We start from the raw sequence: 14,912 nt of genomic DNA, 5'->3' as shown, positions 1-14,912 counted from the left end.
AAAATCTTGTGGAAATGAATGTTGAAAACTAAAAATAAACAGATTTTTTAAAATGTCAAATTCTCTTTAAAAAAAAAAGGACTAGCACTTTGGTGGCTTAATGGATGATGGAATGGCATGGAGAGAGACTTGTGGCAGAGGACCCAGCCTAGGCTGTAAGCCTGAGGGACTGGGAGGATGGTGTTGCCCTCTACAGTAATAGTAATAGGGAAGGAGAGTTTAGGGGGAAAGATAATGAGTTCCACTTTGAATTTACTGAGTTTAAAATAACCACTGGACATATATTTTGAAATGCCTGAATGGCAGCTGGAGATTAAAGATCAGAAGTCAGCAGAGAGTTTGGGGCAACACAGATAGATTTAAGAATAATCAGCCTAGAGATGGGTAACTTAATGAACAGGAGCTGTTGGGATCACCAAGTGAAGAAGTATAGAGGGACAAGAGGGCCCAGGATAGAACTATGAGGGACACCTACCTATGGTTAAAGGAAATGATCTGGAGAAGGAACCATCAAAGGAGATAAAAAAGGAGAAGCAAAAGAATATTCCAAGGTAAAGAATAGTGTCCCGATTTGAACTTGTTCACCAAGAAATTGAAATGCAGAAGGGAGGAGGATGTAGCCAGAGAAAGGGCAATATTCAGACTAAGAGAGTACTTAGGGATGGAGCAATTGGGAGTCAGGTTGAGGACACCGAATAGGTTTAAGGCATAAGGAAAGATGGACAGATTCAAAAAGAGTATAAAACAGATAAAGGAAATTCAGAGTTCTTGAACATGAAAATAAAATATGTATGTAGCAGAGGTGGAGGGGTAGAGTAGGTCATGGGAGCTGAGTAGATTTAGGAACTGGAAAGTTAGGATTGACAAGGAAATAGCAACCTGTATGCTGAAATCCTTTCAGAAAAGGGCAGGAAATGAGCTGGAAGAAAGGGGTAATGTGAAGATTCTGGTGTTGACACTGAATTCACTGAGAAAGTAGGGAATATATCCTGAAGGGATGGTAGATAATACTTACCAGAATCTGGATCAAGTGGTAAATATGGACTGCATAAATCTCAAAGGAGCAACTGCTGAGGTAAAGAGAGTATCTGAAATTGGCAAATTCTCCTACTATAACCAGTGCAGGAAGGAAAAAGAAAAGGGGTTTGAGTGAAAGTACAGCCAGTACCATGATGCAAATTTCTACCAGAACATTCGCATCTCTGGGATATCTGTGTCTGTTTCTGGTTAGTGTTCTCCTTTGTTAATATTAAAGTAAAAAATAAGTTATTGTAAATCACATTTACCTCTACAACCTGTAACTAGAGTTCTTTTTCTAGGAACTGTCCTACTCTTCCAACTCTTCACATTTCTCTCAGTGTGGCCACCCAGTTTCCAAAATCTGAAAATTTAGTGACTCTTTCTTCTCTCATTTCTTATATGTGATAGTTACCATGTCCTACAGGTATTTTTGCACAATATCCCCCTCATGTCTTTCCCTTCTGTCTACTCCCTATGTCACCACTCTAGTATAGGTTTTCATTACCATTCACAATACTTAATTCAACACTCCCCTAAAAGAGCTTCCCACTCTACTCTGACCAACCCCATGCCAAATCCAACACATTCTATTTCAAGCAGAAATCTTCAATGGCTCCTTGGTTCCCAAAGTGTGAAGTTAAAATTCTTTTACCTGGCATCTTAGATGCTCTGAAATCCAACAACATGCTATATTACCTTATATTACTCTCTACTGGCCAAACTGAACTTCTGTCTCCCATACACTGCAGCACTTTCCATTGCTCAGAATGGGTCAAATTTTCTCCCTCCTTGTCTGCAGAACTGCCATCTTTTTAAAACTCAGTCCGGAGGCTTCTTCCACGAAAACTTTCTTGACCTCCCATCGATCATTAATTACTTTCCCCCCATATGTACTTCAGGAAGTACTGTGTTTTATGTAAATTCTTTGAGCATAATTATATTATGCTATATATAATATAGTTTAATATTATTTATGGCATCTTTTCCTTGCACTATCAAGTCTGTAAGGTCCACTAGAACCTTATTTTTGCTGTATACTCCCCTCAGTACTTGGTTTTAAATATAGAATGGCTATAAAAAAAATGTCAGGTTGAATGTTTCAGATCTAGTCCTTTCATAAGCTATTATAACAATCTTCCTTTCAGTCTTCCTGAACTCTTGGGTTTGATTTAGCTTCTCCCTGCTTCTGGAATCTTAAAGTTTACTTTATTTTACCTTTCATTCTCTTATTCATATCAATGTCTTGATTTATGATTTTAGTGTTCTTCATAGCCAGACTTTTTCTCTTTTTTCACCTTTCAGTTAAAGCCAAATCTTTCTGCATTTGCATTCCATTTTTCTACAAACTGTCTGACTAGACAATTAATAAAACTCTCCAAATAAGGACCAAACATATGCCTATTATACACCAAGTAATCAGACACTGTGAAATCAAAATTATTACAATCTACAGACTCTAACCATCAAAACTGTCCAATATAACTGGAGTAAATGGTGATATTTGTAAAACAATTACTATTCTATATATAATTTCAGCTACACCAAATTCAGCAAATAAGACCTCCTTGAGGAAAAAAAGTCCTTTTCTAGAGAGTAAAGGGTTTATCCCTTTAAAAGATACTTATTTAAAAGTGTAATCAATTTGAATATAAATATTTTAAGCCAAATACAATGACTTGAATTTAACTTTTTCTTGAAGACTTAGCATTTTTACAAACATTGTTATATACAGACTATTTCCCCAACACTAAATGTCCCCAAAATGTTGTATTTCTTGAATTCCTGCATCTACTTTTTAAATATTTTTTCTATTAAGTTTAGACGTTATTTTTTGCTATTGCTTGCATGGTTGCCTATGACAGTCCCTTTCCAGTTTCTAATTTGTTATTTTAATCTACTGAGTGCTTGGAAACCACATAAACAAGTCCGTCAGAGCTGTGTGTAAAATGAGGATAAAAAGAACTCTGGCAAGATTCTGAGGGGCAACCTTTGAGTAAAGGGAGTGGACTTTAATGAATTAACTTCAAGTTTATTTTTGGCTGCTTTTCTTCCTAATTCTCAGCTATATCTACAGTAAGGTGTTACTGTATATCAGAATTACACACTGATGTAATAAAATGCTGAATTGTGTAGCACAGGAAATTAGAATATAAAAGGATAAAAGAAAGTACAGGTGGGGCACTGTACCAAGATGTGCAAAAAAAAAAAGTTAAAGATAGTATCAATGTAACCCTGGAGTCTTCTAGGACTAGATGAGACTTGAATAGGATCTTGAAGCACTGACAGTAAGTATACAGATAAAAGGTTACAGGCTGGGAACACAGACTAATAAACCAAGTGTGTCCTAAGCATTAGCTATGTCAAATTCACATATGTGTAATCACAGATTCCAGCCAAGTCTACAAAGTCTTACTGAATATGTATGAGGCAAGACGAAAGAATGGACAGAAAGCCAAACACAAAGTTAATAAGATGTGGATTCAAATATGACTTCTGTCACATACTAGCTCAGTCACTCTGGGCAAGTCACTTAACTCAGTATCCTGGGCAACTTCCAAAGACTATAAAATGGCAGAGTAGATTCCAATTTGCCTAAGGAAAGAGAGTTTCCTCATTAGGATTTTATCAACATATAACCATATATGTGTATACATATAGATACATAGATAGACGTAGATAAGCAGATGAAATTACAAGTCCAAAAGAAAAAGAACCAAGTTGCAGTTGGAGGTTGGGGGAGAGGTAATATAAGGGGCAGTGGAATGTGGGAGTGGAGAAGGGATAAAAGAGAATAGAGAAGAAAGGAGTTATGGAAAAAACAAAAGCAAAATGAGGCTCTTCACAGTTCTTTGATTATGTGGTAGGGTAATTCAAGGGTTTTGAAAAACAACACTAACATTTCTACACAAAAGGGAGAAAGAATCACTGACCTAAGTAATATTTACGTTTATGTGGTCATTTGGTAAGAAATCTTTCAATAATTTTAATCAGACATCTCTAAGAAGGTCATAATTAATCACACACCTGGCATAACTAGTAACTAAAGCATCATCCTCCCTGCCCCCAGGAGCCATGGGAACAAGAGTCTAGAGCAACACTTAAGCATCTCTATTATCATTATCAACAGAGGAGAGAGCAAGTAAGACCTATCTTACACTGCAGGAATGAAGACAACACCCACCCTTTAACAAGAAGACAAAATGCCAACCACAATAGCACAAAATGAGCTCAACCATAATTTCATAGTCTTGTTGTATCACTTGAAAGCTGAATTCTCACAGTATACCACCAACCAGGGTGGTATCTGTCTGTGACTGGCAGATGACTGTATCTGTACTTGAAGCTGAGAGACTCTGCTACATCTCAAATTAATAAGGTATTCCAGTGAATTATAGTGTCATTGCCAAACATCTCAATACTTCACAATTCATCTGGAGTAAAAGTTCACCTACGGATCCCACGTTGCTTTTCACAACACAAATCATAACTTCTGATCCAATTAGGTCTCACTAACTGTTGTTGGTGTGGCGTCTGACTACGTGTCTGACTCTTTTTTGGCAAAGATACTGGAGTGGTTTGCCATTTCCTTCTTCAATTCATTTTCCAGATGAGGAAACTGAGGCAAATAGAGTTAAATGACTTGCCAGGTTGAGGCTAGATTTTAACTCAGGAAAAAGAGTCTTCCAGACCTGGCATTCACATAGCTGTCCTACACTAGGACTTCTCTATCTTTACTAGTATTTCCCCAATAGCATTTGGAATGCCACAATCTCTTTCCATCATCTATCCAAATCCTACCTATCCATTAAGGTTCAACCTAAGTCCCCCCACCTCCTATGAAGATTTCCCTGAACAACTCAGGCCAGCACACCCTCTCCTCTTCTGAAATTAAACAAAACATACTGTTTCAGACACTGTGCTAGACATTGGGGATTGAAAAACCCAAACAATAACAACAAGAGATTCAAAGAGGCAAGGATGAAGAAGGTAGAAAAGAATATATGCACAGGTAAAGGATGGAGGAAGGAGATGGAACGCCATGCATGAGAACAGAAAGTAAGTCAGTCTAATTGGAAAATAAATGTCTGAAAGAGTAGTATGTAGTGAGTTTGGAAAGTGATTGAAGCCAGATTATAAAGATCTTTAAATACCAGGAGAGTTTATTATATACTAAAGGGAGTCACTGGGGTTTTATTTAGTACTCTTTTTGCTCTTCACTTGTTCCATTTTAATCTAGGCAGGGCAATTATACAATTATACTTTTATATCCCCAAAGTACCTAGTATGAGGCTAGGCTCAGAAGGTACTCAATAAATACTTGTAGATTAAAGAAGTTGGGCACGTTTGAAACAAGTACAAACAACCAAAACCAAAGGACTAAAGGGGAAACAAAAGCTAACAAAGCCATTTCTAGATAACTTCCACTTCTTAAAACCTCAAAAGAAAAAAAAAAGAGGAAGGAAAAGAACCCAGGCTACAAAAGAAAGCTGCTGAATCATTATCAAATTCTACACACAATGAGAAAGCACCCCAAAATGTCTCCTAGTCACAAAAAGTTTTTTAAATAATCGTTCCAACGATCCTCTACTTTACACTTAAAAACAGTCTCAGTGAAAGTTAAAAACTTTCCCATTTTTCTACACATCTTTCAATTTCTGTCCTTTGAAAAGTGACCCCGGCGATTAATCCTTAAAAGTACAATACACCCTACTGTGGTTCAATTTGGGGAATTCAAAATGTTTTATGTTTAGAGTGAATTAAAAGAAAAACATGCTAAATTTGATGAACTCAGAGACAATTTAACAATCTGCGCATAAGCAAACAACAAACTTGAGCCAGATCACGTTGAGCCAGATAAGGTGGCAGGCGGCAGAATCAACAAAATTCCCACTGGGAGGAAAAAGTGGATTCTGCATCTGGGTAGCAAAGGAAGTGCTTGATCAATGTGACCGCTGGTGACCCGTAACGGGCACTGAGGAAGCCGTGCCGTGAGGTGCAGAGTGGCACCTGGGCACTGCCTCCTCCGGATTGATACACCTAGCAGTGAGCACATGGTATGTAGTACGCACTCACATCGCTAGCGTAAAGGTTTCCAAAGCCCTTTCCTCAGGACCGCCCATCGAGTAAAGGTTTCCCCAGATGGGAAAAGTGAGGTTCGGAGCCCTGACCCAGATCAGCCATCACAGGCTTTAGAGCCAAGACAGACCGACCTCGGACTGCTAGATCCAATTCGGCTATATGAGAGTTGAGGAAAAAGGAGTCTCCGTGCCTAAAGATTGAGAAACTCGCCCAAGGTCACACACCCCCTCTCCACCGCCGGCCCTCCACCGGGCACGCACTGAACCACGCAGCTTCCAGGGCCGGACCCAAACCCGCGGCTCTCAGCCCGTACCGCCGGGGCCCTGGAAGTGTGGTGTGTGTGTGTGTGTGTGTGTATGGTGTAGTGTGCGAGTGTGTGGTGTGTGGTGTGTGTGTGCGTGTGTGTACGTGTGTAGTGTGCGTGTGTGTGCGTGTGTGTACGTGTGTAGTGTGCGTGTGTGTGCGAGTGGTGTGTGCTGTGTGTGAGTGGTGTGTGTGTGCGTGAGTGGTGTGTGGTGCGTGTGACTGGTGTGTGGTGCGTGTGTGCGGTGCGTGTGAGTGGTGTGTGGTGTGTGGTGTGTGGTGCGTGTGTGTGGTGCGTGTGTGTGGTGCGTGTGAGTGGTGTGTGTGTGCGTGTGTGCGGTGTGTGGTGCGTGTGTGCGGTGTGTGTGTGCGGTGCGTGTGTGCGTGTGAGTGGTGTGTGTGTGCGTGTGTGTGGTGCGTGTGTGCGTGTGAGTGGTGTGTGGTGCGTGTGTGCGTGAGTGGTGTGGTGCGGTGCGTGTGTGCGGTGTGTGTGTGCGGTGCGTGTGTGCGTGTGAGTGGTGTGTGGTGCGTGTGTGTGTGTGTGTGTGCGTGTGTGTGGTGCGTGTGTGCGTGTGAGTGGTGTGGTGTGTGGGTGTGTGGGTGTGTGGGTGTGTGGGTGTGTGGGTGTGTGTGTGTGTGTGTTGGGGATGGGGGGAACCTCCGCCTTCCTCCCGCCCCAGGTGCTCGGGCCTCCCTGGGGTTCCCCCTCCCTCCGGCGCGGGCGGGGACCAGGGGAGGCCCGCCGCGCGCCACCCCCCTCCCCGCGAGGCTCACACCCACCTGAGCAGACTGGAGAGGGGGTGACTGGAGGAACCCAGGCCGCCGCCTCCGCCGCCTCCGGAGCCACCCCCGGAGCCGCCGCCAGAGCCTCCGCCGGAGCCGCCGAAGCCCGAGGAGAGCCGCTTCCCGGACAGCAGCTTCTCCACCGCCGGGAGGTGCCCGGTGCGGGCCGCCTCCAGCAACTCCTGCTCCTTCCCCATTCTACCGGCTCCGCCGTCCTCCTCCCCGCACCCCCCGCACCCCGCCCCGGGGCCACTGCGCCCGCTCCGGATCCCAAACTTTCTGTCTCCGGGCAACGCACCCCCCCCCCCCCCAACCGGCCGGGGACGCCACCTCCCCCCCGCCCCGTGCCGTTCCCTCCCCTTCCCCCACCCCGCCTCCCGAAAGCGCGTCACTTCCGGCATCCGGCGTATCGCGTCACCGCGCCCCTCCCTCCTTCTCCCCAATCCCGGTCCTCGCGGACGTCCCGCCCCTTTTCCTACCTAAGCGGGAAAGTACAATACGGGTGAGAGGTGTGTGGCTGGGAGCGGAGCGGGGGGCGTGGCTCCGCAGTGGGGACAGAGCGCTGGTGCTGCTGCCGCAGGCTGCAGAAGCTCCGTCTGTCTTCCTCCTCTCCGCTGCTCTGGGGCGCACCCGGGAGGCACTGTGGGGAGTGCTCCTCTACCTCCCCAACCTTGGGGCTCCAAAACTGCCAGGCAAGGGAACGGAGTCGGGGGACTAGGGGCTCCAACACTGCGCGACCTTGGGCAGGTCCTTCTTTGTAGCCCAGTGCCTGCACGTAGTAGGCGCTTAATAAATGTTTGTTTTATGTTCAATGCTCTTATGATAAATTTTGTAATAAATGTTTATTGGATAGAAATGGAATGGAACCAGATGGACCACCAAGAACCTAACAAAAGTAGGTCCCAGTATTCAGAGCTGCAAAGGAATCGTCTGGTCCAAACGAATTTTACAGAAGAGAAAAACTGAGGCTCCTAGAGGGGAAATAATTTGACTGCGGAGGAAGTGAGTGGATGGTTGTAGCCAGGATTCAAACCCAGATGAAATTCTGATTTGTTTTTGTTTTCTTTTAATTCTGACTGAAGCACTTGGCAGCTCACGAAAGCTATCTAGAAGCTAGGTGGACAGAACATTGGAGCTGGAGACAGGAAGGACTTAAGATGCTTGTTAGCTGTTTGATTCTGTGCAAGTCACTTTCTGTCTGCCTCGGTTTCCTCATCTGTAACCTACATAGCACCTCCGCCGGGATGCTGTGAGAATAAACGGAGATCATATTTATAAGGCACTTTGCCAACCTTCAAAACATATCTAAATGCTAGCTACTCAGGAAAGAGCCGCTGGGGTCGGGCAAGCTTTCTTTCTCCTGCTGCGCTGAACTGAGTTTCTGGGACACAGGAAATCAACCAGGGCTTGCAAAATGACCCAGTGTGTTCCTTCCCTAGAGGCTAGGAATCGGAAAGGGCGTTCACCGAGAGTGAAATAGCCTTGAAAGAGTCTGAAGGGGTGGGTTGGACTTTAAGTTCTGCCTCCGGGAGTATTCGTAAGAACTCACTTTTGTATGACACTTTACAATTTCCTTACCACAACCCGGTGAGCTAAGTAGTTACAAGTTTTATTACTCCCATTGTATAATTGAGGAAACAGGTTCAGATTAAGGGAACTGTCCAGAAGCACACTACTAGGACAGTCGGGACTCTGAACCAGACTGGTCCTGTGACAGAGGATCCGGTTGTCTTGTGATCTTTGAGTGAAAAAGGACCCGAGAGAACCGTTTTTTAAATGGGATAGAACTGTGTGGATGGGTTCTGTTTGGTGGTTTATCAAATAAATGAACGATAGAAATAAATTTAACTTTCACTTTCTAATTCCTCTGATTCGAATCAGAGAGAAAGTACAGAATGTACTACTGTCCAGTGTTCATTCTTTGACCACTTTCTTTGGGAACTAGAAAAAAGAAGGAAAGCCAAAACTGGAATCAGGAACCAAATGGGAGATAGAATAAAAAGCAACGCGGCAGAAGAGATTCCTATTCAGATGTAGGTTTTACTATATGTTTAATGATATCTGTGGAAGCATATTAACCTTTTTTATAAGTTTTCTAAAAATATAATATTTCTCCAGTTTAAAATTCTTTCCAGAGTGCTCCTCTTTGACAGGTAATTTAAGTCAATAAAAAATGGCCTATCTCAAAGAAACTGGATTAAGGGTACTAATCAAATTTGGGACCAAAGTACCTCTGGCCTTTTTTTTTTTTTTTTAATTTTATTTTCAAAGGAAAATCCACTTTCTATCCCTCCCACCTCCCTTTACCCTCTCCCTGTTATAAATATACTTAGTCTAGCAAAACAAATTCCTAATTGACCATCTCTATAAAAATGCCTCAAACTATACTCTGAGTTCATCACCTCTTTCTCAGGAACAGGACAACATATTTCATCACAAGTGCTCTGGAGCTGTGGTTGTTTCATTATGCTGAGCAGTCTTTAAAAGTTGTTTGTCTTTACAGTAATATTATTATTGTATAAATTGTTCTCCTGATTCTTTTCACCTCACTCTACCTTAGTTTATGTCTTCCCAGATTTATTATACTGTTACCATCATTTCTTATAGTACAATAACATATTTCTTCCATCACATTCAAATACCATAAGTTATTCTCCCAATGGATGGGTACCCCTCACTTTCCAATTTTTTGCCACCACTAAAGGAGTTGCTATATAAGTGTCCTTTTCCTCTTTATTTGATCTCTAAGGCATAGACCCTAGTAGTGATTATTACTGGGTCAGAGAGTATATGTACTTCAAATAGCTACTTAGGCATAGTTCCAAATTGCTTTCCAGAATGACTGACCCAGTTCACAGTTATACCAACAGTGCCTGAACTTGCCTGTTTTCTTTGTGAAGATCCTAGCCTTCTCATTGCCCACAGTCTTTGGTCAGTGATGTACTCAAAAGAAGCACTCTCTTTTCCTTTCCTTTTCCTTTTCCTCTTCTTATTCATTAAGGTTTAGGATATTGATGACAGAGAGGAGACCCTTTCATTCCCGGATGGCAGTAGTCGAGGAAAGAGTTGAGACATTCTAGCTGAAAGTTGAGTGGCTGTTGTTCTGCAATCTTAACCCAGAATTGTAGCTTTGTCACATATTGTGACTTTCCTTATTCAAGAATTCTATACTTTCAAGAATTGCCTCAAGTTGTCTTGGGTTAGAGGGACACGTCTGAGGGAATGGAGGAGGGGGAAGAATCTATGCCAGTTGGGACATTTCTTTCTTTAAACTAGAAATATTTAGTTTTGGAATAATGTTAAATCAATTTTAAAAATTACTTCTGGCAGTCTTCTGTCTAAAACTTAAAAATTATTCAAACAACTTTTTTGGACACATTCTTTCTAACTCTAAGTTCTGTGACTATAGGCTGGTTTGTCCAGTATGTATGATAAGCATTTTGCAGAATAAAGAGTACAGCTTTCCAGAGAGCAGTACTTTTTTGGGAGAATCAGTGTGTTGTAGTAGATAAACTCTTGGATTTGGACTAAAGAAGACCTGTATTTAAATCATCTGACACTTATTGGCTCTGTAACTGACAAAAAGCCACCCAAATTTTATTAGTTTCAGTTTCTTCCTCTATAAAATAAGAGTAATGATATGCCTATAGCATAATAATAATGTTACAGTAATATATAAAGCAAAATTGTTGCAACATTCATATGAAATAATACATTTAAGGTGTTTTGCATTTTTGGCTCTCCAGAATTTTCTACCATGCCACAGGGAAGGGAATGGGCATTTATAGAGCACCTATTATGTACCAAGCACTTTACAAATATCACAACAACCTGTTATTATCCTTATTTTACATTTGGGGAAACTGAGGCTAAGTGACTCTCCCAGGGTTAGACAGCTAATAAATGTAAGTTCAGATTTGAACTCAGGTCTTCCTGATTCCAAGTCCAGTGCTCTATTCACTGTAGTAGCTAGCTCCCCGTAAGCAACCTATTCACCCTCAAAGTCCTTCTCTGATGGCTTGGTTCCTGTTTGAATCTTCATTTTTAGGGGAATTGCTCAGGCCAGCCACGCCTTCATTCCCTTCTAGTCTCCTACTCCTGACTCTCCAGACATCTTTCTCCCCCACCCTCATTTTCAGCTTCTTTTTCTGAGTTGTCTTCCTCCATTAGAGCGTAAGATCCTTGAGAGCAGAAATTGTTTTTCCTTTTGCCTCTGTTTGTCTTCCCAGAACTTGGCACCGTGCCTGGCACAATAGAAAATGCTTAAAAACTGCTTATTGACTTGATATGATTTTGTCTCCCTGCTTAGAATCTCAACTCATTTCCAATCCTTTCTCCACATGCTATCATACAGCTATCAGAAGAATAGGACAGAGGGAAGGCGGAGAGGAAATAAGCATTTATTAAGTGCATACCACCTACCAGGCACTATGCTAAGTTTTTAAAATATTACCTCACTTTATTCTCACAACAACTCTTTAAGGAAGGTGCTATTATCATTATTCTCATTTTACACATGAGGAAACTGAGGCAGACAGTTTAAGTGACTTACCAAGGTCACATGCTTAGTAAGTGTCCAAGGTTAAATTTGAATTCAGGTCCTCCTAACTTCAGGCAATCTAGGCACCGACTACCTAGCTGACTGTAAGTACAGGTCTGATTGTTGGGCCCCTCCATGGGTGTCTTCACTGGCTTATGGCTGGTACTGCTTATTCTTTGTTTTCAAAGAGGACCAGCGACATCACAACATCACTGGTGATGACTTGCTCATGTATTGGATTTAAGTGAGGTAGCCGCACAAAGTCGTCATCCTCGCTCTGTCTTCCAAAGTCATTGAAGTCTGGTGGTACGACATAAAACAGGATGACTGGCGACGACCAGGGATGCAGTGGATGCCTTTGGCATCTTCCATGTCTGACCAAGTTCCAAGCCCCTTACAGTGCCTGCTTCAGCCTTCTTCATGACCACTGGAACAAATTGTTCCCCTCTGCCCATTCCACTGGGGCAAGGTCTTTACATGCTTAGGGTAGAAACCCCTCCCCTCAACTCACGTATGGGTTTGAAACCTGTTGGTTATTCTCAACCTGGTTTAGTCCATCTGCCCAGAAGTTCTCTGGGAATGCTACAACTTCTTAAGAAATGGATGACAGGTAGACAACAGAGGTATATGAGCAGCCTCACATCAAAGCTGCTAGTCCTTTTTGAACACCCCATATGCCCTTCATTATTTATCCCTAAGACAAAATACAAACTCCTCAGCTTGACATTTAAGACTCTTTATAGTCTGGCTCTAGTCTACTTTATATTAGACCAGACTTATTTATATCACACCTCTTCCCTAATTCCACGATCCCACCAAAATAGCCTATTAGTTGACCTGTTTCCCAAATTTAGTATTTCATCTCCTCCTACTCCTTTCCACGGACTGTCCCCCTCCTCATGCACCAAACTTTCTTTAGCTTCTGCCTCTTAGGATTCTTAGCTTCTGTAAGGCTTAATTCAGGTAGAGAAACCCTCCTTGATCTCCATAATTATTATTACTTTCTTCCTCTTCAGATTGCCTTATGCTTATTTATTGTTCTCCTATGTGTATAATTCAGTTGATATAGTCACAGGATTTAGTCACGGATAGTAAGATTTTTTCATGTAGTAAAATGGAGTTAAACTAACTGTAAAATTTCCACCCCAATTTTATGAGGTATGAAATCTCATGAGTGAATCAGAAAGGAACAACTCAATTGGCTGAACTAACAAATTAATCACACACCCCTGAGGCTTGAAATTACCAAGCCCTGGAGAGTTCCAGGTAGATGTAGGAGCAGCTTTGTGGAAGACATCCCTGAAAAGTAGGAGGGGATGGGGGAAGAAAGTAAAAGGGGGAAAGGAAAGTTTTTCTATAGCATTTCAAAAGATCAGTGATTCTTAGGAGTTTGAAGTACAATTGAGGGAAGAGAGACATATGCTCTAGACAGAAATGAAGACTGAAAGATAGTCACTAGAAGGAGGGAGCAGCTTTGACAATAAAGAGAGAATAGACTCTAGAGAGGACCAGATCCTGGGACCCCAGGTGAGTGGCCCATCTACCAGACACAATCTAGCCAAGGGAACTTCCTGAGCTGAAAGGATATTCAGCATATGTAGTTGTAAGTTGCTTTTGACACAAATTGGCCATACTTGCGTGCCTCACTACCACTGTACTCTGAATCTGTAATCTTCTTATGGACTGTATTTGTGGGAAAAAGTGCTCCAGATGGAAGAGGCATGCTTCATTCCAACACTCTTAGTTCAGGTTTTGTTTTGGAGTGAAATGATGCAAATCACTGAAACAGTTAACAAAACAAGATTTACTTTGCCTTAACACAGCAAGGATATGCAACAAGGATATGAAAACATGTCTAGTCAAGAGGTCAGCAGGGCAAGATAGAGCAGGGCATGGCAATCATGTAGTCTTAGGCACCTATAAAGTCTTAGAGACTCAGACTCCACCTAGCCTGTACTTGTTCCCATAAGAGATTGGCAACAGAGGTGCCAGTCAGATCCAGGACTACTTTGTCTCTTTTTAGAGAAAACTAATCTATATCTATCACAAGAAGAAAAAAGGAAGAATAGGCCTAACCCATTTTGTGGGGAAATACTGGTAGATAATAATGGTATCACACGAGATTTATGGGGAGAATATTTGTAGTTTCTCTTTTCAGAACCTGGGACCCCAGCTGAGTGGTCCATCTAATATAGCCAAATTGCTAATCTTAGCAAATACCTTTGCTAAGAGCTAATTATGTCTTCTGGCTAAATATTGTTAGGAAGGCCACTAGTGGGGGCTTATGAGCTATCTGGTTTTAGAAGTGGGTATATTTTTTGTTGCCTTCTGGGGACCCAAACATTCAAAGCAAATTAGGGAATAGCTAAAAGACAAGACTACATGTGTAAATATTGTATCTATCCCTGAGTAGAATATAAGGTCCTTGAAGACAGGTACAGCTATTTGTTTTGTTTTATTTTGTTTTTTTTGCCTCTGCATTCCTCACAGCAGCATGATGCTTCATTAAGCACACTGTGTTAATAAAACACCTGTTGTTGTCATATGTATGTATAAGCTGATATACATATATGTGTGTATACATATTTCATAAACTAAGCATGATGCAGTTTAATACAAATATTAAGTCATCTTAATTGTCTGTGTTTTTGATATAGCTCTAATAAAATACATAGTCCCCAAATTTATGAACTTACGGAACTCAAGGTAATCTTTAGATACTAATTCAAGTAAACAAAGTTTTTATTTTCTCCTGTCCCCTTTACAAGGAAGAATGTTCAATCCAATATTTCCATTCAAATACTGAACCAAAGCACAAGAGTGCTTTATTGCCAGTAGCTTACGTAATGTGCCAGCAAGAAGCTAGTGTATTTATTGTGGAGAATTGGTTGAAACTAAATGTTTAGAATAGATGGTATGGAGAAGACTTTTTTCCTGAAACCAGAACAGTACCCCTCCACAATCACTCTTGTCTGGCGCTTTCTCTTCCTGTCCTGATCCTCCCTCCCTTCCCATTCTTTATCTACCCTCTTTCTCTTTATATCCCTTCCCTATACTCTCTTATCCTCTTTCTTCCTGCTTCCCTTGCTTTCTAATCTCTTCTTTTCTCTTTCCTCCCCTACTTCAATTCACCAATTTTTATCAAATGCCCACTATATTCCAGACACTAGGCTCTGGAGTTCCCCCC

General features: G+C 41.9%; 1 protein-coding gene across 4 annotated transcripts in view; it reads right to left on the bottom strand.

The window, feature by feature from the left end:
• ANKS1A (ankyrin repeat and sterile alpha motif domain containing 1A) overlaps nt 1-7,408 on the bottom strand; it is a 254,914-nt gene extending 247,506 nt beyond the window's left edge. For all 4 annotated transcript variants that reach the window (XR_011974180.1, XM_072641817.1, XM_072641818.1 and 1 more), the window contains exon 1: nt 7,183-7,408. Coding sequence is in view for 3 of the 4 variants with exons in the window: in XM_072641817.1 (XP_072497918.1) it covers nt 7,183-7,382 (200 nt within the window). In the remaining variant the exon portion in view is untranslated. The remainder of the gene's footprint in view (nt 1-7,182) is intronic.
• Nucleotides 7,409-14,912: the final 7,504 nt, after the last annotated feature.

The sequence above is a fragment of the Notamacropus eugenii genome, chromosome 2 (assembly GCF_028372415.1).
Source record: "Notamacropus eugenii isolate mMacEug1 chromosome 2, mMacEug1.pri_v2, whole genome shotgun sequence".
NCBI lineage: Eukaryota > Metazoa > Chordata > Mammalia > Diprotodontia > Macropodidae > Notamacropus > Notamacropus eugenii.
The sequence above is the reverse complement of the archived record's forward strand: the minus strand, read 5'-3'. Positions and strand labels throughout refer to the sequence as shown.